Source organism: Myotis daubentonii, chromosome 12 (genome assembly GCF_963259705.1).
Source record: "Myotis daubentonii chromosome 12, mMyoDau2.1, whole genome shotgun sequence".
Classification (NCBI taxonomy): domain Eukaryota; kingdom Metazoa; phylum Chordata; class Mammalia; order Chiroptera; family Vespertilionidae; genus Myotis; species Myotis daubentonii.
In genome coordinates, this window is record NC_081851.1 from 34,678,098 (window position 1) to 34,700,749 (window position 22,652).

Consider the following 22,652-nt stretch of genomic DNA (forward strand, 5'->3'; position numbering starts at 1 on the left):
TTTCAAGCTGCCTGGCTGCTGGCCGCCATCTTGGCTGGCAGTTAATTTGCATATTGCCCTGATTAGCCTATGGGAAGGGTAGCAGTCATACGCTAATTACCATGTTTCTATTTTATTAGATAGGATTGCTAGTTTTTCCTCTAGTTGGTAAAAATAAGCTTTCAAAATTCCAACTTTGCCTCTGCTACAACCAAAAAAGGCAAGTCTTATCACTACACCCTTGAGACAGGCAGGACCTGTGTATGGTTTGTTGCAGCCATGACTTCCCCCCTCTGACAGAAGCTGAGTAGCCAGGACTGACAGGACCCAGCAGATACCAAAAGAACGTTTCCCGCCATCACTGAGGCCACCAGTGAAGTTTGGGCTGCTGGGGAAAGGGAGGGACTGGGGGTCTCCAGGGAAAAGATGTGAGTTCACCTCCTGTTGGGTTAGGCCAGTGCTGTGCTAGAGCTCCCTTGGTTCATACGAGCCAATAATGAGCATCTCTTTCTGGCTTTATTTTCAGTGGGTAGCAGCAGACAATGATAGGAGTGACACGCTGAGGGTAACAGTTTAGAGATCAGGGACCAGAGCCAAAAACAGAGCGGTATTTAAGAGTGAAGGCCAGGAAGTGAGGCACAAGTCCTGTCTTCACCCTTCTTTACCGTGTGAAGCCAGCCAGGTCTCTGGCTTCCAGAATCCTCACAATTGTCCCTGTAGGAATCCTGCACCCTCCTTCAGCTCTCTTCCCTTCCTACACCCCAAAGATAATGCAATTACTCACACTATTTCTCTAGGGGCTGGCTTCACATTCCTGAGCTCTCACTTACTCTTGGAGCTTGAACTTTCCAACTAAGAGATGATTTTCCTCACTTCATGTCTATTCCCATCATTCCTCATTTTTCCTACATTCCTCATCCCATTTTCCTCAAACCAGAACCACTGTTCAAGAAGCGAATGCTCAAATCCACCATGATTTAATCCAAGCCTGTCAAACTCGTGGCCGGCGGGGATGCATAACGAGTTTGATATGCTTGAATTCCTCCCCTCCCCTCCCCCCTCACTTGGAAAACTCTCCTCCTCAGAGGCCGCAGGCCCCTTTGACATCTCCTCATCTCCTTTCCTCCCTCAAATGGAAGTAACAAATAACCTTGAGAGTAAAGTGAGGACAAACCCAAGAACACACACCTTCCTCCGTTCCCACAGAGAAAGACTAATAAGGTCACTAAGGTCAGACATCTGAGGATTATAATAAACCACAGGACCTGCCTCCCACAGGATTTATATACTGGCTGCTATCTGGCCAGAGATGACATCTGTGTGAGGCTCCTTCCACCAAATGAAGCTTAAAGTGATACATGTGTCATGGTTACCATTTGGTTAAGCTATATGATTATGGCAGAATAGTACAATTTTTATACAACCACCTCTACTGGTATAGATAGTGCTTTATACTTTACATGTTCTCATTTAATCCTTGTAGCAACCTTGAGGTAGGTATTATTATCCCCACTTTACAGATGAGTAAACCAATGTTCCTAGGTTAGATTACTTGCTGAAGATCATACACTTATTAGGGCATAGCCACTGACAAGTCCAAACCCAAGGGGACACTTTTGGGTAATTCATAGGCGACAGCCAAGGAAAGTAGAGCTGAAAACTTCAACTGGAGCTCAAGGGTGTTTGGGGAGGGTTCCCTCATCAGGGATGAATGAGGCACATTTACAGGCCAAGACCAGAACCGAGCAGGAGAAGCCTAAAGCAAGTGCGCGCCGTGAAGCTGGAAGAAGTCTTTAAGTTTAGTGAGAGTTGATAGTGTCTTCAAATATGCACAGAGCTCAGCTTCCAGGGTCTGGAGAAATGAGACAGCATCCAGGAGCTGCAAGTCCAGGGGCTGGCCGCAGAGCAGGTGGGCTGAGGCAGAGAGCTGCTGCTGAGTGGCACCATCTCAGCTTGGCCAACGGAGTCATGACTTGGGGGCAGTGGTCCTTTAACTGTGTTAAGGCCTTGAGAATCTGATGAAAGCCATAAAACATCCCCCCCAGAAAAACACAGACACACATATACAGGTAACATTTTGCATATGATTTCAGGGAGTCCATGGACCCCCACTGGAGAACTAACTGCTTTAGGGCAAGGGTGTCAACCTGAGTAAAGTCACTGATACAAACTTATCTTTACACTGCTTGTATTTCCTGACTGTTCCCCTTCTGTTGTTCCCTAATATTTAGAATGTTGTGAAATTTATTTTTAATGGGAGCCAAAAAAGGGGGTCCAGCCTGCACTCGAGCCAGAGAAAGAGAGCAGCTGTGCATGGCAGTGGTGGCAGCCAGGAGGCAAAAACAAACTGAAATATGGGGTCACCTGTCCTGCTACACAAGTGATTGGGGGGGTGGGGGCAGTTGTTTATTTCCTTTTAGAAAGCCATTCCTTCACTGGCTATAGGGTCTAAAGTTCTGCAATCAATTCCCCACCCAACCTTACCCCTCCTTACCCTGATGAATACACCTGAGCAACGGCCCCGTCATTCGTGCACATTTGGCAGGTGTCCTATAAACACTCATATGTACACATGCTCTTTCATGGAAGAAGGAAAAGTGGGGTGGAGAGGGGTCATGCACTCTCCATAGAGAATTAGACAAACTGGAAGAATCATCAAAACCACTCCAAGGACTCAGTGCACATTAGCTTCTAACCACCTCCATAGCTCCTCCTTCTGGCCAGGGTCAAACCAGAAGCAAAGTCACAGCTATGTCCTATGCCCCGCCCCAAATTTATGGGCCCAAAATAATGGGCCAGGACTGAAGGGGTCACCGGGGTTCAGAGAGCAGGGGTGGGAAAAGCCCTGATTCACTGTAGAGAGAAGTTCTGATCTCTCATGGGAATCAGGAATCAGGACACAGACAAAGGCCTGGCCTGGAACCCATCTAGGGCCAGAGAGGGCTGACACTGAAGTCAAGTGATCACTCAAAGGCCAAAGAGAACTCAGAGGCCATGATGGTTTTCCAGGCCCAGTGACCCCAACATCTCAATGGTCACTCCATTCCAGTGGCCAGTCTTGCACTAGTGGTCACTTGCCCAGCCCTAGATGGATGTTTCATCACATGTGGCCAGAGGAGCCCCAGTTAACCAAATATGGGCTGGGCTCGGGCAAGGATCAAGCAGAAAAGGTGGGGGGAAGCCACCAAAGCCACTGCCCCTCTAGCTAGAGCCAGGGGCAGCTGCTCATCTTCAGGAGAGAGAGGGAGGATCCTGGCTGTGGCTTGTGGTCCCAGATGGCGGCGCTCCCGGGTCCAAGCCCACCTTGTCTCTAGCCAGAAGTTCCCTCTGTCGCCGTCGCTGCTGACTTCGACCAATCAGGAAAAGAATCAGGGATGCTGCAAGAACCCCCAGAAAGAAGCCAGCCAGTCCAGAACCCACAGCATGAGCCTGGCTTGAGGAGGGGCTTGAGGAGGGGGGCGAGAGAGGGTTTGTGGGGGTGTGCGGGGGGAGGATTGTGGGGAAGGGGTAGGGAGGAACCTGATGGCTGCCCCATACCAAGCTATAAGCCGCTACCACGCGGGCTGCCCCACCCTCCTGACATTCACAAGCATAAGCACCCATGGCCCCTGGGGTTACCACCACCTCTAGCCCATCCCTCCGGGGGGTAAAAGCAGTCATTCCACTGGGCTGGTGCCACACACAGGATGCCCAGGCTGAGCTTGGGGAACATGGCAAGACCACATGCACAGCTGTCGCCACAAGAACTTCAAACACTACTGGGTGTTCTGCAGAGAAACAGCAAAGGCATAAAAGATAGTGAGGCTATCGGCTGGGGGTGGAGGGCTGATGAAGAGAAACATAGAGGAATATCAGATTTGAGAAGGAACCATGGGGGCAAAGTTAAAAGGAGATTCCCAAAAAGGGTAAGGCCCAGGTCACTGGCTACCATATCTTCCAGGATCCAACTTTCAAAGTGGGTCCAAAATGGACAACTTTCAAGCCTCTTTCCACCCAACTCCACCCATATTTCCCTAAGCCAGACAGACCTCCAGGCTCTTTAGGACACAAAGAAGAGACATCCGCTGACTCTATGTCTTGGACCAGCCTACAAAGAAGAGAATATTTGATAAATCCAGTGTCAATATTCCCTTCTATATTCCTCAGAACCACAGAATATTCACTCACTTGTTATATCTTCCATCATCTCATTAATCACTTCTGGAATTATCAGTCAACATTCTCATCATTAAAATTTCCCCCAATACTCCTCATGACGATTAATATGTCAAATTCTACATACGTTCTAGCAGACCATAGAAAATTAAATCTGCACTAGGTCTGTTGGTAGGATGTTTGGTGGTGTGCTTTAAAAAAAATATTGGAAACTTCCAAGAAATACAGCTGACTCTCCACACCATAAGATTTCTCTGAAAAAAGTATTAAAACTACAGGGTGGTCTGGGTTTGGTTTCTTCTTCTTCTTCTTTTTTCTGTTAAAAGAAAGTGAGGACTTCTCTATAAAAGTTAATCAAAATTCTGTGAGGGTCAGTCAGTGAGATGACTTTGTTTCATAATGCTGCTCATCTCTATATAGGAACTCTTTCTTCAACAACTTTTGGTACCTATTGGCCTCTAACAGATCTGTTTCAAATCATACAATCTTGGTATTTTCAGGATTTCAATGGACTGTGTCTGACAGAAGGACAGCAAGACAGGCTGCTTACTCTGAACTTCCTGGCACCACTACCAGAGGGAGGGAGGGAGGCCAGGGAGACCTCTAGTGGGCTGTCAGTGAAGACCAGGTGGAACACACAAAGCTTCAACCAAAAGTAGATTCCCTTTGACTGTGAATTCCTTCAACATGAATTGGAGCCCCTGAAATAAGCTCTGAGACTAGTATGAATATATTAAAGTCTCTGGGTAAAACCAAGTTTGCTTAGTCTAGCTGACAGTGGGGAACATGGGAAGGCCATAGGTGTGGCAATAGCCACAGGAACTTCATGGTCTATGTTTTCTCCCTTATATGAATTGAGGTACGAAGGGTAGAGTGCACAGAAGTACCAGCTTGGTCATTTCTCATATTACTAATAAGTATACTGGCATGTATGCACACCCCACATCCTATGCCCACATACATATATATGTGGAGGGGACCCCAAGGCTCAAGTACACAGGCTATCCAACACCAATTAAATTCTTATTTTAATGAATATTAAAACAATAAAGGAAAGAATAAAGCACTTGTTTTCATGTGCGATGTGTCAAAGTTCTCCCAAGAGAAACTAAAATACCAGATCAAAGTTCTTAACCAAAATCAATTCCCAAAAACAAATACTTTTACTTCTAAAATATTTGTAAGGAGACAAGATAGCGGCGGAATAGGCAGACCTGTCCCAAGGCTTGTCCTGGAGCCAATAGAATGAGCAGCTGAAACAAATAACATCTTCCCCGAATTGGTCAAGGAGACTCAGCTAGTGAGATAGTTTGCAGCTGGGAAGGGGAGAGTTCCCCTGGAAAGGTAAAAACCAGGGGTCTGGGCAGGAAAGTTTGCCAGATCTCTGAGCCCAGAGGGTCAGAGAGAAACCACGCGGCGGCAACCAGCCACGTCCCTTGGGACAGGCACAGCCTCTGACGGGGGAAAGGAAAGCCTCAGGACTGTTGGCGCCAGGGGATTTGAGATCTGGGTTCCATAATTATGGAGGACTGAGCCCAAAGGGGGCAGCCTGAAGACCTGACCAGACCACGCAGTGCCGGTAAGAGAGGAGCTCACAGAGACTCAGTCTTCCCCGTTTCTGCAGCTGGCGTTTGTTTGTTTGTTTTCACTGAACCCTGTTCCTAGTTCATTTCGGATACAGACACTCACCGGTGCTGAGGAGAAGGAGGTGCGGACGAGTGGAATCTGGGAGAGGCTGGGGAGAGAAGGGGGTCCAGGAGAGGTGGCAGCAAGTTGAGTGCTGAGTCACGTCTAACACCAGGACCTGGGCAGCCATTTTCTCCTGAAGCTATAACCCCTCCCTCCAGGCCCCAGGCAAGGAATACAGCCACACCCAGATTCCACCCTAAATGGGATGAAGGATTAAACAAATCTGATTAGTCACTGGGAGTTAACAGGGTCTGGCCTATAGAGAGGTATTCAGTCACAGCAACAACAAAAAACAAACAAACAAAAAAATCATAGGCATTCCAGAAAACTGGGGTCTTAAGCCAGCCAAAGGAATGACATTTTAATTTCTCATTTTTATTTTTTTACTATTATATTTTTAGCTCTTTTTTTCTTTTTCTTTATTTTTTTTACTTTTTTCTTTGTTTTCCTTTATTTGTTTAGTGCTTTATTTTCTACTTCTTTTCACATTATTTTTTCATCATTCAATTTGATTTTATTTTTACTTGTTATTTTCTATTTTTATACCATTTTTAAATCAATTTCTTTGTATATATATTATTTTGTTCCCCTTCTTTCTCTTCTTATTCACTCATCCCTTTTCTACTTCCTCTATACTGAATTGAGGTCCTCCCCATATTTATCCAATTCTTAACCTCATTTCCTATATATCAGCTCAGTCTCTACAGATTCAGCCCCCACCCTTTACTGGGTGTTTGGTGTTTGTATTTGTTTGGTTTATCTATTGGTTCTGTGGTGTTTTCTATATATATAGAAAAGGAACAGACTCTCCCTATTCCTTCCTCTTTCCTCAAGTAAATCCCCACATGAATAAAGTCCAAAACAAAGTCCTCCTCCCCAGCGGAGCCAGGACCTCTGCCGCAGCAGAATTAAACTTTTTTCTGTGTCTGAGGGCGCTCTACTGACCTCGGTGTGTGCCCCTGTGCTGTGTGTGTGTGTGTGTGTGTGTGTGTGTGTGTGTGTGTGTCCTAGATTACAGCATAAGGGTTAAGTGAGACTGAAGGAAAGATGGCTAACTGGGACCAGGGAGACTTGCAGACAATTTCCTATCCTCTGAGAGATTTAAAGGTGGGAAATAATAATAAAATGATAATAGCTTAAAAAAATGGGTAGATGAAAAAATGGGTAGACAAAGAATAAACCTAAGAAAGAAAAGGATAAATCGCCAGAAAAGTGGCTAAGGGAAACAGAGGCATGCAATATGCCAGAAAAAGAATTCAGAATAAGGGTCCTAAGGTGCATAAACCAGACGGAGGAAAAAATCAATAACTTAAGCAAGAATCAAGAAGAAATGAAGAGTTATATAGCTGTGGTGAAAAAAAAAAAACAAACACACTATGGAAAGTTTCAAAAGTAGACTAGGAGAGGCGGAGGACCAAATTAGTGAATTAGAAGACAAGGAAGCAAAACACACCCAAACTAAACTATAATTGGAGAAAAAAATTAAAAGACAGGAGGAGAGTCTAAGGGAGCTATGGAACAACATGAAACGAAGCAACATACGAATAATAGAGGTGCCAGAACAACAGGAAGAGGAACAAGGTTTAGAAAACCTATTCGAAGAAATATTGTCCGAAAACTTCCCTGATGTGGGGAAGAAAAAAGTCACACAAGCACAGAGAGTCCCAAACAAGATGAACCCAAAAAGACCCACACGAAGACACATCATAATTACGATGGCAAATATTCAGGACAAAGAGAGAATCTTAAAGGTTGCAAGAGAGAGACCGAATGTTACATACAAGGGATTTCCCATTAGATTATCAAATGATTTCTCAACAGAAACACATCAGGCCAGAAAAAAAATGAAAGGAAATTTACAAAGTGATGCAAAGCAAGGGACTGAATCCAAAAATACTCTATCCAGCAAGGCTATCATTCAAAATTGAAGGGGAAATAAGGAGCTTCACAGACAAAAAAGGCTAAGGGAGTTTATCACTACCAAACTAGTAATGCAAGAAATGCTAAAGGGACTGGTGTAAAAAGAAGAAATAAAAAGGTAAGAGAGAACACAGGCACAAAAAATAAAGATGGCTACAAGCAAGTGCTTTTAAATAATAACTTTAAAAATAAATGAACTAAATGCCCCAATCAAAAGACATTGAGTGCCTGAATAGATAAAAAACATGACCCAGCCTGACCCGTTTGGCTCAGTGGATGGAGCGTCGGCCTGTGGACAGAAGGGTCCCGGGTTCGAATCCGGTAAGGGGCATGTGCCTAGGTTGCAGGTACATTCCCAGTGGGGAGTGTGCGGGAGGTGGCTGATCAATGTTTCTCTCTCATCGATGTTTCTGGCTCTCTGTTCCTCTCCCTTCCTCTCTTTGAAAAATCAATGAAATATACTTAAAAACCAAAACAAAACAAAACAAACAAAAAAAAAAACATGACCCATACATTTGCTGTCTACAAGAGACCCACCTCAGAAGAAGGGACTCACACAGACTGAAAGTGAGGGGATGGAAAAATACCTTTCAGGCAAATGGAAATGAAAAAAATGGCTGGGGTAGCAATACTTATATCGGACAAAATAGACCTCAAAGTGAAGGCCATAACAAGAGATAAGGAAGGCCACTTCATAACACTAAAGGGATCGATACAACAAGAGGATATAACCCTGATAAACATATATGCACCTAATGTAGGAGCATCTAAATACATAAAAAAAAAAACTCCTGGAAGATAGCAAGGGAGAGATCGACAATAATACAGTCATAGGAGGGGACTTTAATACACCACTGACATCACTGGATAAATCCTCTAAACAAAAAATCAGCAAATAAAACAGCAATCCTAAATGACTCACTAGATCAGATGGACTTAATTGACATCTTTAGAACATTTCACCCCAAAGCCGCAGAATACACATTCTTCTCAAGTTCACCTGGGATATTTTCAAAAATAGACCACATATTGGGTCACAAGCAAAGTTTCCCCAAATTCAAGAAGATTGAAATCTTACCAGGCATCTTCTCAGACCACAATGGCATAATATTAGAAATAAACTACAATAAAAACAATCTAAAACACTCAAACACTTGGAAGCTGAATAGCATGTTATTAAATATTTATTGGGTTACCACAGAGATCAAAGAAGAAATTAAAAACATCCTGGAAACTAATGACAATGAAAATACAACAATCCAAAACCTATGGGACACAATGAAAGCAGTCCTGAGAGGGAAGTTTATAGCTCTACAGGCCAACCTCAAAAAGCAAGAAAAAATGGTAGTAAATCATCTAACTCTACAACTCAAAGAATTAGAGAACAACAAGAAAAGCCCAGAGTGAGCAGAAGGAAGGAGATAATAAAGATTAGAGCAGAAATAAATGGCATAGAGACCAAAAAAAAATACATAAAATCAATGAAAGCAAGAGCTGGTTCTTTGAAAGGATAAACAAGATTGATGAACCTCTAGCCAGGCTCACCAAGAAGCAAAGAGAGAGGACCCAAATAAACAAAACCAGAAATGATAGAGGCGAAATAACAGACCCCACAGAAATACAAATGATTGTTAAAAAATACTATGAGCAACTCTACTCCAACAAACTAGACAACCTGGAGGAAATGTACATATTGCTAGAAAAATACAACCTTCCAAAACTCAATCAGGAAGAATCTACAAATCTCAATAGGCCAAAAACTATGGAAGAAATTGAAGCAGTCATCAAAAAACTTCCAGCCGAAACCGGTTTGGCTCAGTGGATAGAGCGTCGGCCTGCAGACTGAAAGGTCCCAGGTTCGATTCCGGTCAAGGGCATGTACCTGGGTTTCGGGCACATCCCCAGTAGGAGATGTGCAGGAGGCAGCTGATCGATGTTTCTAACTCTCTATCTCTCTCCCTTCCTCTCTGTAAAAAATCAATAAAATATATATATATATATATATATATATAAATTCTTGATAAAAAAAAAAAAAAAAACTTCCAGCAAACAAAAGCCCAGGTCCAGACGGCTTCACAGGGGAGTTTTGCCAAACATTCAAGGAAGAACTAAAACCTATCCTCCTCAGACTATTCCAAAAAATTCAAGAGAAAGGAACACTTCCAAGCTCATTCTATGAAGCCAGCATCACCTTCAAACCAAAACCAGATAAAGACAACACAATGAAAGAGAATTACAGGCCAATATCCCTCATGAACATAGATGCCAAAATCCTCAACAAAATCTTAGCAAATCGGATCCAGCAGTACATCAGAAAGATCATACACCATGACCAAGTAGGATTTATCCCAGGGATGCCAGGATAGTACAATATCCAAATCAATAAAAGTGATACATCACATAAACAAATTGAGAGAGAAAAAACACATAGTCATATCAATTGATGCAGAAAAAGCATTTGACAAAATCCAACACCCATTTTTGATAAAAACTCTCAGCAAGGTGGGAATAGAAGGATCATACCTCAACATAATAAAAGCCATATATGACAAACCCACAGCCAACATTATACTCAATGGGCAAAAACTAAAACCATTTCCCTTAAGAACAGGAACAAGACAGGGATGCTCACTCTCACCACTCCTGTTCGACATAGTACTGGAAGTATTAGCCATTGCGATTAGAAAAGAGGAAATAAAAGGCATCCAAGGAACCAAGATGGCGGCATAGGGAGTAGACCTGTGCATGCTGCCTCCCACAACATCATTGAAACTACCAACTATAAGACAAACAACCACCATTCAGAACCATGGGGAAGTTGGCCCAGTGGAAGCTCTACAACTGGAAGGAAAGAAAGAAGCGCAGTGAGACTGAGTAGGAGCTACAGAGGAGCAAAAAACAGAGGTACACACTCACGCACCAGGTGTGCTGCAACTGGATGCGCAGTGTTTTTTTTTTCATTCGGAAGTGGTTACGAACCCTCGAATCCTCTGGGCATGCTCGGGGAAGGTCTCTGAGGCCCCAGGCCCCATGGGTAGAGGCGGCACAGCTCTGCAGTGGTCATAGAGTGGGGGAGGCTCTGGCACGCGGCTGCTCACCGGCACTGGGGGACGCAAAGTCCCGGTGTCCCAGAGAGGCGAGGAGCCACCGCGGAAATGCCGCCATTGCTGTTTGACGGGCTCTGGAGGCTTCCTGAGACCCCGCCCTACTCAATTTACATCCCCATCCAGGCTGTGCCAGAGGCACAAGAGAAAACGCCTCTGCTTTTACAAACTCTCGAATCCACTGAGCTGGTTCGAGTGGGATCATGAGCCACCAGACCCTACGGGGAGAGGCGGCACAGCCTTGCAGCGGTCAGAAAGCGAGGGAGGCTCTGTCGCGCAGCTGCTTGCCGGCACGGGGGGACGCGAAGCCCTGGTGTCCCGGAGAGGCGAGGGGCTGCAGAGATGCCGCCACTGCTATTTGCTCTGCCCTGGCAACTCCCTGAGGCCCAGCCCTAATCAATTTACATCCCCATCCAAGCTGTGCCAGGTGCACAAGAAGACCCACCTGCATTTTTGCAGCCTAATCCAACAAATTGCAGACTTCAACTCCTCACACCCATGGGAGACATGCTCAAGAAGCAGACCCAGGAGAACCAGGATGGTGGCATAAGGAAGAGACCTGTGCGTGCTGCCTCCCACAACAACATTGAGACTACCAACTGTGGGACAAACAGCTATCATACGGAACCATGGGAAAGCTGGCCCAGTGGAGGCTCTACAACTGGAAGGAAAGAAAGAAGAGCATTGAGACTGAGTAGGATGTGCAAAGGCACCAAGTACAGAGCCCAACCCAGCAGGCTGCAGGTTTCGGCTCCTCGCATCTGGGAGGGACGCACTCGGGGTCAGAGTCGGGTTCGGAGCAGGCCCAGACCAGGCCCGGCCGGGCTGGCAATGTGGAACTGCTGTACCAGCAGGCACACAAGCACGCCCACCGTTTTCAGCCTCACGTGGGATGCTGGGGGACGGCAGATGGGCAGTCTGTGCACTTGGTGGAGGGCGAAGTCCGAGCAGGCGTACTGAATGTTCAGCCACCAGGAAAGCCTGGAGATTTTGTCTGATGGGGAGCCGCCCAGTAGGGGACAGAGTGCCAAACTTCGTGTTTCCCTGGAGAGGCTGGGACGGCCCCAGTGAGGCCAATATAGCCCCGGTGAGGTTGGGACGGTTCTAGTGAGGTTGGGACGGCCCCGGTGAGGTTAAAACAGCCCAGGTGAGGTCGGGATGGCCCTGATGAGGTTGAAATGGCCCCAGTGAGGTTGGGACAGCCCCGGTGAGGTTGAAACGGCCCCGGTGAGGTTGGGATGGCCCCGGTGAGGTTGAAACGGCCCCAGTGAGGTCGGGACGGCCCCGGTGAGGTTGAAACAGCTCCAGTGAGGTTGGGACAGCCCCGGTGAGGTTAAAATGGCCCCGGTGAGGTCGGGACAGCCCCAGTGAGGCTGGGATGGCCCTGGTGAGGCCGAAATGGCCCCGGTGAAGTTGGAATGGCCCCGGGGAGGTGGAGACAGCCCCGGTGAGGTCAAGACAGCCCCGGTGAGGTCAGGGCAGCCCTGGTGAGGTTGAAACGACCCTGGTGAGGCCGAAACGGCCCTGGTGAAGTCGGGACAGCCCCGGTGAGGTTGGGACGGCCCCGGTGAGGCCGAAACGACCCTGGTGATGTACGACACCGGCAGGGTCAAGACGGCCCCAGTGAGGTTGAGACAGCCCCGGTGGGGTAGGGATAGCCCCGGTGAGGTAGGGATGGCCCCAGTGAGGTTGGGACAGCTCCAGTGAGGTTGGGACAGATAATGGGGACCAGTATAGACTGATGAACAGGGGTAGATGCAGAGGCAGAGCAGCATTTAACAGAATGTCAAACTACAGTGGGAAGCCTGGTGAGGGTTTGGGGGCGGGGGGGTTAAGAGATCAACCGAAGGACTTATATGCATGCATATAAGAATAACCAATGGACACAAGACACTAGGGGGTAGGAGCCGAGGGAATGTCGGCGGTGGGGGGGGGGGGGGGAGGAGACATATGTAATACTCTTTGTAATACTTCAAGCAATAAAAATTATTTTTTAAAAAAAGGGCATCCAAATTGGAAAAGAAGAAGTAAAACTGTCCTTATTCGCAGATGACATGATAGTGTTCATAGAAAACACTAAAGACTCCATCAAAAAAATATTAGACTTAATAAATGATTTTGGCAATGTAGCAGAATACAAAACCAACGCCAAGAAATCTATGGCATTTCTATACACCAATAGTGAGCTTACAGAAAGAGAGACTAAAAAAGCAATCAAATCCCATTACCATCACACCAAAAAAATTAAGATACCTAGGAATAAACTTAACTAAAGAGGTAAAAGACCTCTACTCAGAAAACTACAGGACGTTGAAAAAAGAGATAGAAGACATAAACAGATGGAAGAACATACCATGTTCTTGGATTGGTAGAATCAACATCATTAAAATGTCCATACTACCCAAAGCAATCTATAAATTCAACACACTTCCCATTAAAATACCAACAGCATATTTCACGGACCTAGAATGAACTTTCCAAAAAATCATCTGGAATAAAAAAAAGACCCCGAATAGCTGCAGCAATCCTGAGAAAGAAGAACAAAGTAGGTGGGATCTCAATACCAGATATCAAGCTGTATTACAAAGCCACAGTTCTCAAAACTGCCTGGTACTGGCACAAAAACAGACATATAGATCAATGGGATAGAATAGAGAGCCCAGAAATTGACCTGAACTAATATGCTCAATTAATATTTGACAAAGAAGGCAAGAACATACAATGGAGTCAAGACAGTCTCTTCAATAAATGGTGTTGGGAAAATTGGACAGATACATGGCAAAAAAATGAAACTAGACCACCAACTTACACCATACACAAAAATAAACTCAAAATGGATAAAGGACATAAATGTACGGTGGGAAACTATAAAAATACTAGAATAATCCAAAGGCAAAAAAATCTCAGACATATGCCAAAGCAATTTCTTCACTGATACAGCTCCTAGGGCATTGGAAACTAAAGAGAAAATAAACAAATGGGACTACATCAAAATAAAAAGCTTCTGCACAGCAAAAGAAACCATCAACAAAACAAGAAAGCCCACTGCATGTGAGAACATATTCGCCAATGTTATCACCAATAAGGGTTTAATCTCCAACATTTATAGGGAACTCTTACAACTTAACAAAAGGAAGATAAACAATCTAATCAAAAAATGGGCAAAGGACCTAAATAGACACTTTTCAAAGAGGACATTCAGAAAGCCAAGAGACATATGAAAACATGCTCAAAGTCACTAATCATCTGAGCGATGCAAATCAAAACAACAATGATGTATCATCTCACACCTGTCAGCATAGCTATCATAAACAAATCAACAAACGACAAGTGCTGGAGGGGATGTGGAGAAAAGGGAACACTCGTGCGCTGCTGGTGGAAATGCAGACTGGTGCAGCCACTATGGTAGACAGTTTGGAGTTTCCTCAAAAAGTTAAAAATGGAACTCCCATTTGACCCAGTGATCCCACTTCTAGGAATATATCCCAAGAAATGAGAAACACCAATCAGAAAGGATATATGCACCCCTATGTTCATAGTGGCACAATTTACCATAGTGAAGATCTGGAAACAGCCTAAGTGCCCATCAGCAGATGAATGGATTAGAAAACTGTGGTACATCTACACAATGGAATACTATGCTGCTGTAAAAAAAAAAGAGGAGGAGGAGGAGGAGGAGGAGGAGGAGGAGGAGGAGGAGGAGGAGGAGGAGAAGGAATTCTTACCATTTGCAACAGCATGGATGGAACTGGAGAGCATTATGCTAAGTGAAATAAGCCAGTCAATGCAGGAAAAATACTACATGATCTCACTCATTTCTAGATAATAAAGACCATTATAAACTGATGAACAAAAATAGATACAGAGGCAGAGCAGCATCGAACAGACTGTCAAACTATAGTGGGTGGGCTGGGGAGGGTTGGGGAGTGGGAGGGGAGGATAAGAGATCAACTGAAGGACTTATATGCATACATATAAGCATAACCAATAAACATAAGACACTGGGGGGTAGGGGAGGCCAGGAAAATGTCAATGGGGGGAGGGGGAAGAGGGAGACATATGTAATACTCCTTGTAATCCTTTAAGCAATAAAACAAAATTAAAAATAAAATATTTGTAAGATTGGGATTTAATAATATGCACAAATAAACAGTAAATTAACTGGGCTTCAAAATAGAAAGTCATGAAGTCAGTCTGAAAAAATAACCTTCCAAGCAATCAATGAAAAATTACTCATTTGAAAGGAATCTCAATTAAAGATTAAAAGACTTAAGAAACATATCAACTGTCGGGATGGCCCCAGCGAGGTTGGGACAGCCCCGGTGAGGTTGGGACACCCCTGGAGATGCGAGACTGCCCCAGTGAGGTCGACACTTCCCCAGTGAGGTCGGGATGGCCCCGGTGAGTTTGAAACAGACCCGGTGAAGTTGAGACGGCTCTGGTGAGGCCAAAACGGCCCCGGTAAGGTCGGGACAGTCCCGGTGAGGGTGAAACGTCCCCGGTGAGGCCGAGATGGCCCCAATAAGGCCAGGACGGCCCCAGTGAGGTTGAAACAGCCCCAGTGAGGTCGGGATGGCCCCAGTGAGGTTGGGACGGCCCCTGTAAGGCCGCGACAGCCCCAGCGAGGCTGCGACAGCCCCAGTGAGGTCAGGACGGCCCTGGTGAGGTTGGGACAGCCCAGGTGATGCCGAAACGGCCCTGGTGAGGTCAGAATGGCCCCAGTGAGGTCAAGACAGCACCAGTGAGGTCGAGACGAACCCCGGTGAGGTTGGGATGGCCCCGGTGAGGTTGAAACAACCCCTGTGAGGTAGGGACAGCCCCAGTGAGGTCGGGACGGCCCCAGTGAGGTCGGGACGGCCCCGATAGGGTCGAAATGGCCCCGGTGAGGTAGGGACAGCCCCAATGAGGTTGAAACAGCCCCGGTGAGGCCAAAATACCCCGTTGAGGTGGGGATGGCCCCGATGAGGTTGAAATGGCCCCGATGAGGTCTAAAGGGCCCTGATGAGGTCAGGACGGCTCCGGTGAGGTCGGGACGGCCCGGTGAGGCTGAAACAGCTCCGGTGAGGTTGAAATGGCCCTGGTGAGGTGGGGAAGGCCCCGGTGAGGTTGAAACGGATGATAAAGACCAATATAAATTGATGAACAAAAATAGATGCAGAGGCAGAGCAGCATTGATCAGACTGTCAAACTACAGTGGGAAGCTTGGGGAGGGTTTGGGGGGGCGTTAAGAAATCAACCGAAGGACTTATATGCATGCATATAAGAATAACAAATGGACACAAAAAAACTGGGGGGTTGGGGAGGCCGGGGGAAAGTCAAGGGGGGGAGGAGGAGACATATGTAATACTCTTCGTAATACATTAAGAAATAAAAATTATTTTAAAAATAAATAAATACATAAAATAAAAAAGAAACATATCAACCAATTACAACTGATGGAGATTATTTTGATCTTGACTTAAGCAAACTATCTTTAAGTATATGCAATTGGGAAAATGAAACATTGATTAGATAATTGATGACATTAAGAAAGTGAGTTTGCACTATGATAATAATAATATGGTTACATTTTTTAAAGCCTTTCTATGTTAGAGATACACACAGAAAGATTTAAGAGTGAACTGATATGATGGCTAATATTTGCTTTAAAATAATTGGGAGTGAGTGAAGATAGTGATCAAGTAAGACTGGTCAGTTGATGGTTATTGAAGCTGAATGATAGATAGATGGAAATTCATTATATTATTTAATTTTTGAATGTTTGAAAATACTTATAATAAAATGTTTTTAAGAGAGTTCTTATCTGATACAGATATATAATGAAATATTGTAGATGAATATAATGTCAGGGATATGCTTCAATGTGGCACATGATTTTAAGTTAACTGCTGAGTGGAAAATGGATGATGGGATCCCCAAATGGACAAAACAAGACCAATTTGGAGGGTATTGGAGTAATCCAATTAAGAAATGATGATATCAGGATAAGAGTGATATCAGTAGAGAAAAAGAGAAGTTGCTGTGGACAGAGGATATAACAGATGGAGCTAGAGTCAGAACCAACTGCAATATAGTGTAGGCAATTTCCGGCTTGAGCAACTGGATTCATAGAGGTCCCTTCAGAGAACCATATGAAAGAACGAGAAAACAACAGTGCATGCTAAGACCTGCTAAATTTCAGCAGTTTATAAAGCATCCAAGTAGGCAGTTGGATAAGGAATTGTGTAGTTCAACTACAGATACATCTGTAGTTGTCAACAACACTCAGTTGGTGTTGAAAATAATGGGAATACTATCACATAGAGGGTGCATAGACATGCAAAAAGAAGGACTGAACCATGAGAAATATCAAAATTCAGAAAATGGATGGAAAGGAATGAGTAAAGGGAGATGGCTGGTGAGACAGGGAGGAAAACTGGGAGAATGCAGAGTCCTAGAAGGCAACAGGAAAGAGTATTTCAAGGCAGGAAGGAGGGAGTGTGCAGCTGTGGAAACCATTCTAGGAGCTCTTATAACATGGACACTGAGCAGTGTATGGCAACATGAAAGTCAGTCACATGGTCTGGGACAGTTCCAACGAAGTGGCAGGAACATGGATAAGGCCGCATGATGGACAAACAGATGAGTTAGTAGGGACTGACAAACACAGTGACACTAAAAGAAACACACATGGCAGCATGAACAGATCAGAAATAGGCAGATATGTGGAGAGGTCAGAGCTCTGTGGCAGCAGGCAAAGACAGGGCAGCCACACTCACCCTCCATGCTTGCCACCATGGGCCACACAAGCATCTAGCCGGGAGCTCCAGGCACAGACAGGGTCTTGGGCCAGGATGCACTCTGAGCAGCTCTGGAGACGTCCACAGTTAGTTGTGTTCACTTGTGTTACCTCAGTACGGGAGCCAACCAGGAGCCAGCTCTAGAGAAAATTAGTAAAAAAGAGGACTATGCTGCATCTCCCAGACTTCTGGGTCACAAGCTAGCTCAGATGTCTCCCCACCAGACTTCCCAAAATCTATGACTCACTTGACACAATTTCAAATTCTCAACTGGCTGTGGCTCTCGGAATAAGGCCAGATCCTCAAGGACGCTGAGATTGGCTCCAATCCGCACAGCTCTGTGGAGGTGTCCATCCTCTAGGAAGCAGGCAGAGGGCACGACATAATGACACACTGTACCTGTGCCTGGGACTCTCATACTTGTAAGTATACAACCCTCTCTTTGAAAAGAACACGTGTGAACAGGATGGGAAATATACTTGGCTCCTAAACATACCTGTCCCCAGGTAGAGCACATCATACTCTTTCCCTGACAGGCTGGCCACCCTATGGGCCACAACTCTGAGATAGACTGTATCTGTAGTGATCAGCAGGGAGTGGCCATCAGCTGGAAGCACTGGCCTGTACATGAGGGGGTGATCCCGGATGAAGGTGAGCACACGGTCAGGCAGGGAGAGTGATGAGTTAAACTGCTGGTATTTCGGGTTATTAGCGATGCACTAGGGAAAAAAAGGATAGGTGACAGTGTTTCCCAGGGGCCCGGAAGTATCCGTGATGCTTACTTGGGCTCTTGCTCTAATGAGGCGATTCTGGCATAGGGTGAAGAGGTGCCCCAGACCTCTTACCTCTCCAGGTCTGGGCTGGGGTACATCACTGTCTATGACAGCCTGTCCCCTTTTGCAGTCATTTTTCAGCTCTCTGAAGGGACCATTCAGCACTGTCCGAATGTCTTGTGGTCGGAAGGAGCAGACAGCCGAGATGGCAGCGCCCTCCCTGGAAGAGACACAGGTTAGAACCAGATATCTGGAGAACACTAGTTGAAAACTCACCCCCTGTCAAATGAGATGACCCATAAGAAATGCATAGGAGCCATGCAGCCAGCTCCTGGGAGAAGCCACCCCCTCTGGAAGAGACAGCACTGAAAGGTGCCAGCCCCACGTTATCTCCCACCCTGTAATTCTCCTCCACACCAGGACGCCCTCACCACTGGGAGAAAAAGATGCCATAAAAGATGGGAGTCCCCACTCCAGTCTCAGGTCGAAGAATAGCCATGTCCTGCAGGACACTAGAGGCCCGGCCATCTACAGGCCCTGGACACCGCAGGTCAGCCTTCAGAAAGGTCGTCCACCTCTTCTGGAGGATCCTCCGGCCCCCAAGGTCCCCCTGGGGTGACAAGAGCATGGGCATTTCTCTTTAGAAGACAAACATTGTAGTGAGAATATGGAGACCAATACAAGTTTCCCCCAGACAAGGACAGATGAAAAGACAAGACGCATAAAAATGCAATGTAGAGATACAGACAGAGTTAGCAGTAGGGAATGATACAGGGGTAGACAGGGTCACAATGATGGGGACTAAGTTCATTGTTGCACTTACAAAGTACCATACTATGTGCTTTCCATACCTTATCTCAGATAGGTCTCAAAACAACCCTTATAGCTAGGCATCATCAATATCCTCATCTATAAGGATGCTAAAGAACCTGCCCCAAGTCACAGAGGCAGGAAGTGGTGGAGCAGGGTTTGGAGCCCAGACCTGTCAACAATTCCCAACTTTAACCTCCACACCAACTAGGGACACTGTGTCACAAGGGTAGTTATGAAGTTAAAGGGGCTAGAGCCCTTTTCCCATACTCTTCAAGCTCCCAGAAATTAAGTCAAGACAGGGAAAATGGAGACAGAGGAGAAATGTAAAGACCAAGACCCAGAGAAGAAAAGACAGAGACCAGGCAGAGCAGGAGAAAACAGACAGACAGCTGGATTCGGTGTCTCACCGCACACACACGGGCCACCCGAGGAACTTTAAGGCGCTCGTCTGAGTCAAAGGCTTGAGAAGTCTCCATAAAGAAGAAGTAGATTTCCTTGTCTCCATCTTTATCCCCCCACTCAGCTGGCCTCAAGTCCACGGCTGCGACAAAGGCTGGAGCTGGGGAGACCTGTGGCCTCAGATCCCATAGACTCAGTGTGGGGCCACCCAGCTTCCACCCACCCTCTCTGCCCCCACAGTACCCCTCTTCCTCTCCCCACCGTCAAGCCAGGATGGCAAGGTCTCTGTCCGAATCCAATCCTCAGCACGGCCCACAGCCCGGGAGATAATCGGCTCCGTCCCCAGGAAATTTCTCACAGTGGCAGCATAGAGAGCACCCCCTGCAGGGAGACAGGGAGGAGATGAGCTGTGAGACCTGCTGAAGGATGCAAAAGGGGCCACAGGCAGAGCAGGGATAAAGCAGAGGCAGGAACTCTCAGGGGCTGAGTGCCCATTAAGTGCAGGGCACTGCTAAGCACAGGAGAGGATTCCCTCATTTAAAATCATCCTGAATATAAAGTGCTCCAGAGCAGAGTGGGGGACCAGCGTTTAGAGGAAAGTGCCAGAATGTTAATGTATATGAAGGGAGAATGAAAGCTGCCCTTGTATCCTGAACAGTGTGGCTCAATGGGTGAGCATCGACCCATGAACTCAGAGGTCACAGTTCAATTCCTGATGAGGGCACTTGCCTGGGTTGCGGGCCTGATCCCCAATAGGGCACAGGCAGGAGGCAGCCAATGAGTGTTTCTCTCTCAACACTGATGCTTCTAGCTTTCTCTCCCTCTCTCCCTCCCTCTCTCTGAAACCAATATATAAAGAAGAAAGCTATTCTTGTGGAAATCAGGATGTTTGGTTGGTTTGGTTGTGTTGTCTTTGTTTTAGGGATTTCTCTACCCTGTAATATGCTAATTATACTGCTACTCTCCAGAAAGGAGGTTTGCTCTGCAGCAAGTCCCAGCCTTTTTTAAGTTCTCCCCCTGTGGTAAATGTCTGAAGGAACTAGCATTCTTTCTGAACATTAATGGGTGTACACTGCTCTGGAACTAGTCATGACTTTAGGGAATACTAGCATCATTTGGGGAGTTGATCAAGATGAAGATTCCTGGGAGAGAAGGGAGTGGTGCAGCTCTGGGCTAAATGTGAGAGCATTATAGCCACTCGGAGTACCACTGCCAAGGGCTCAGACATGAGCCAGAGAAAATGATTTGGGGGCGTAAAAGGTCACAACCCCCTCCTCAGATTTTTGTGTATCACAGGGGACTGCAGTTCTGGGGAGAACAGAGTTCCATTACTTTATCACTTACTACATACAAGGCACTGTGCCAGGTGTTAAGCACATCAATGCCCCCAGGAACCCTCATCTGAGTCTGTTTAATCAGGTGGATACCAAGAGGTGGGGATGCACAGACGTGTGCAGGAGCACAGAGGACAGCCCAGCCACATCTGACTGGGTAGCAGCATCTCAGAGGTGGCATTTGAGCCAGGTCTGAAGAATGATCATTTGCCAGGTAGAAGGGCTTCAGGGAGGACCATAAACATGTGGGAAGTAGGATGTCATGTTTAGGTATGTGGGCTACTCCCCAGGCTGAAGTGCCGATGGGATACAGGAGCTGACAGGCAAGCGAGCAGAGGTGCAGTTGGAGGTGCAGAGATGGGCACCCAATTATGATGACTTTGCCAAAACCAGGAACATGGGCTTGATCTTACAGGTAACAGCAAAACTGCAGAGAATTTCTTGAAGACAGGTGACATAATCAGTTTCGGTTTTTAAGAAGATAATGCTACTTAAGAGGCCATTCACACAGTGCTGGCAAGAGTAGATTGCCTGAGTTAAGGCAAGGGCAGAGAAAATAAAGGCACTGGATTTGGGAGATAATTCTGAGGTAGAGTCCATTAATAAGGTTTGAAAATCAATGGAATATGAGGTGTGAAAGAATGGAATAAAGCGTATCTCTAAGGTTTCCTGTTTAGAAGATGGATGATAGTAGATGGTGATATTATCAATCAGGAAATGACAGGAGAAGGCCCATAAAGGAGGTGGCTGACGAAGAAGTGAGCTGTCATGACTTAAGCATGACTCCCAGTTAGCCTGATGTGGCCCTGCTGCCTGACTCCTTCTATTTAATTGCCTTCCAATATCTCTGAACAGATGTCCTGAAGGTTCTTCAGCCTTAGCATGTCCACAAAATACCATGTGCAAGCACACACGGACAGTGCAATTGAAACTTCGTGGCCCATGCCCAGAAGTCGGTATTTTGTGGAAGAGCCACACTCAAGGGGACAAAGAGCAGCATGTGGCCTGCGAGCTGCAGTTTGCCAACCACTGCTAAAGGGAGAAGCTACTGAAGGAAACTCAGAAGATCAACTCAGAGAGGATGGAGAAGCAAGAGAGGCTGGTGTGTCAGAAGCTGGTGCACAGAAACCCCAGCAGGAGCATAGGGCTCACCCACTTAGAGTAGCTTTAGAGTAGAGCCACTACAGGGAAAACAGTCATGACAGAGCAAAGCTGCATGCCTCAGGCACCAGAAAGATCACCACTATTTTAAAAACGTTATATAGAGCAAAACAGAGTAAGGAGCCCTCAGAGGGCAACAGTGGAGGGTTAGAAACAGTGAAGGAAAAGGAGAGGAAACTATACTCTCTCTTGTGATTTGTGTTTACGATAAGAATCCAAGAATGTTGGAGCCAGAGAGTTTGGGGTTTGAACCGTGAATACATACTGGTAGTATGATCTTGAGCAAATTAACCTTCCTAAGCCTCAGGTTCCTCAGAGCAGCGCTGAGTCTTAAATGAGATAAACACAGAGCCTAGGTAGGGCCTGGCCCAAGGCTGGCATTCAATACTTGTTGGGGATAGCTCCTTATGAACTCTCAAGGGGCCATGTGCTTCAATTGTTGCCTGAGGTGAAGAGATTTAAAAAATGGCATTTATTTCCTTGCAGTGGTTTCAGGAGAGAGAAACCAGGTTTGGGGCACAAGTCCTGGTACCAAATGGAGCAGCA

At 46.0% G+C, this 22,652-nt stretch overlaps 1 protein-coding gene across 1 annotated transcript in view; it reads right to left on the reverse strand.

Moving 5' to 3' along the window:
* Nucleotides 1–1,409: 1,409 nt before the first annotated feature.
* Nucleotides 1,410–22,652, reverse strand: part of LOC132213172 (semaphorin-4F-like) — a 52,939-nt gene continuing 31,696 nt past the window's right edge. Inside the window, 11 exon segments of the mRNA XM_059659335.1 lie at nt 1,410–3,182; nt 3,185–3,219; nt 3,221–3,746; nt 4,008–4,066; nt 17,606–17,766; nt 17,874–17,983; nt 18,123–18,345; nt 18,472–18,619; nt 18,831–19,009; nt 19,620–19,771; nt 19,873–19,992. Of these exon segments, the coding sequence (XP_059515318.1) occupies nt 3,064–3,182; nt 3,185–3,219; nt 3,221–3,746; nt 4,008–4,066; nt 17,606–17,766; nt 17,874–17,983; nt 18,123–18,345; nt 18,472–18,619; nt 18,831–19,009; nt 19,620–19,771; nt 19,873–19,992 (1,832 nt within the window). The 3' untranslated portion in view covers nt 1,410–3,063.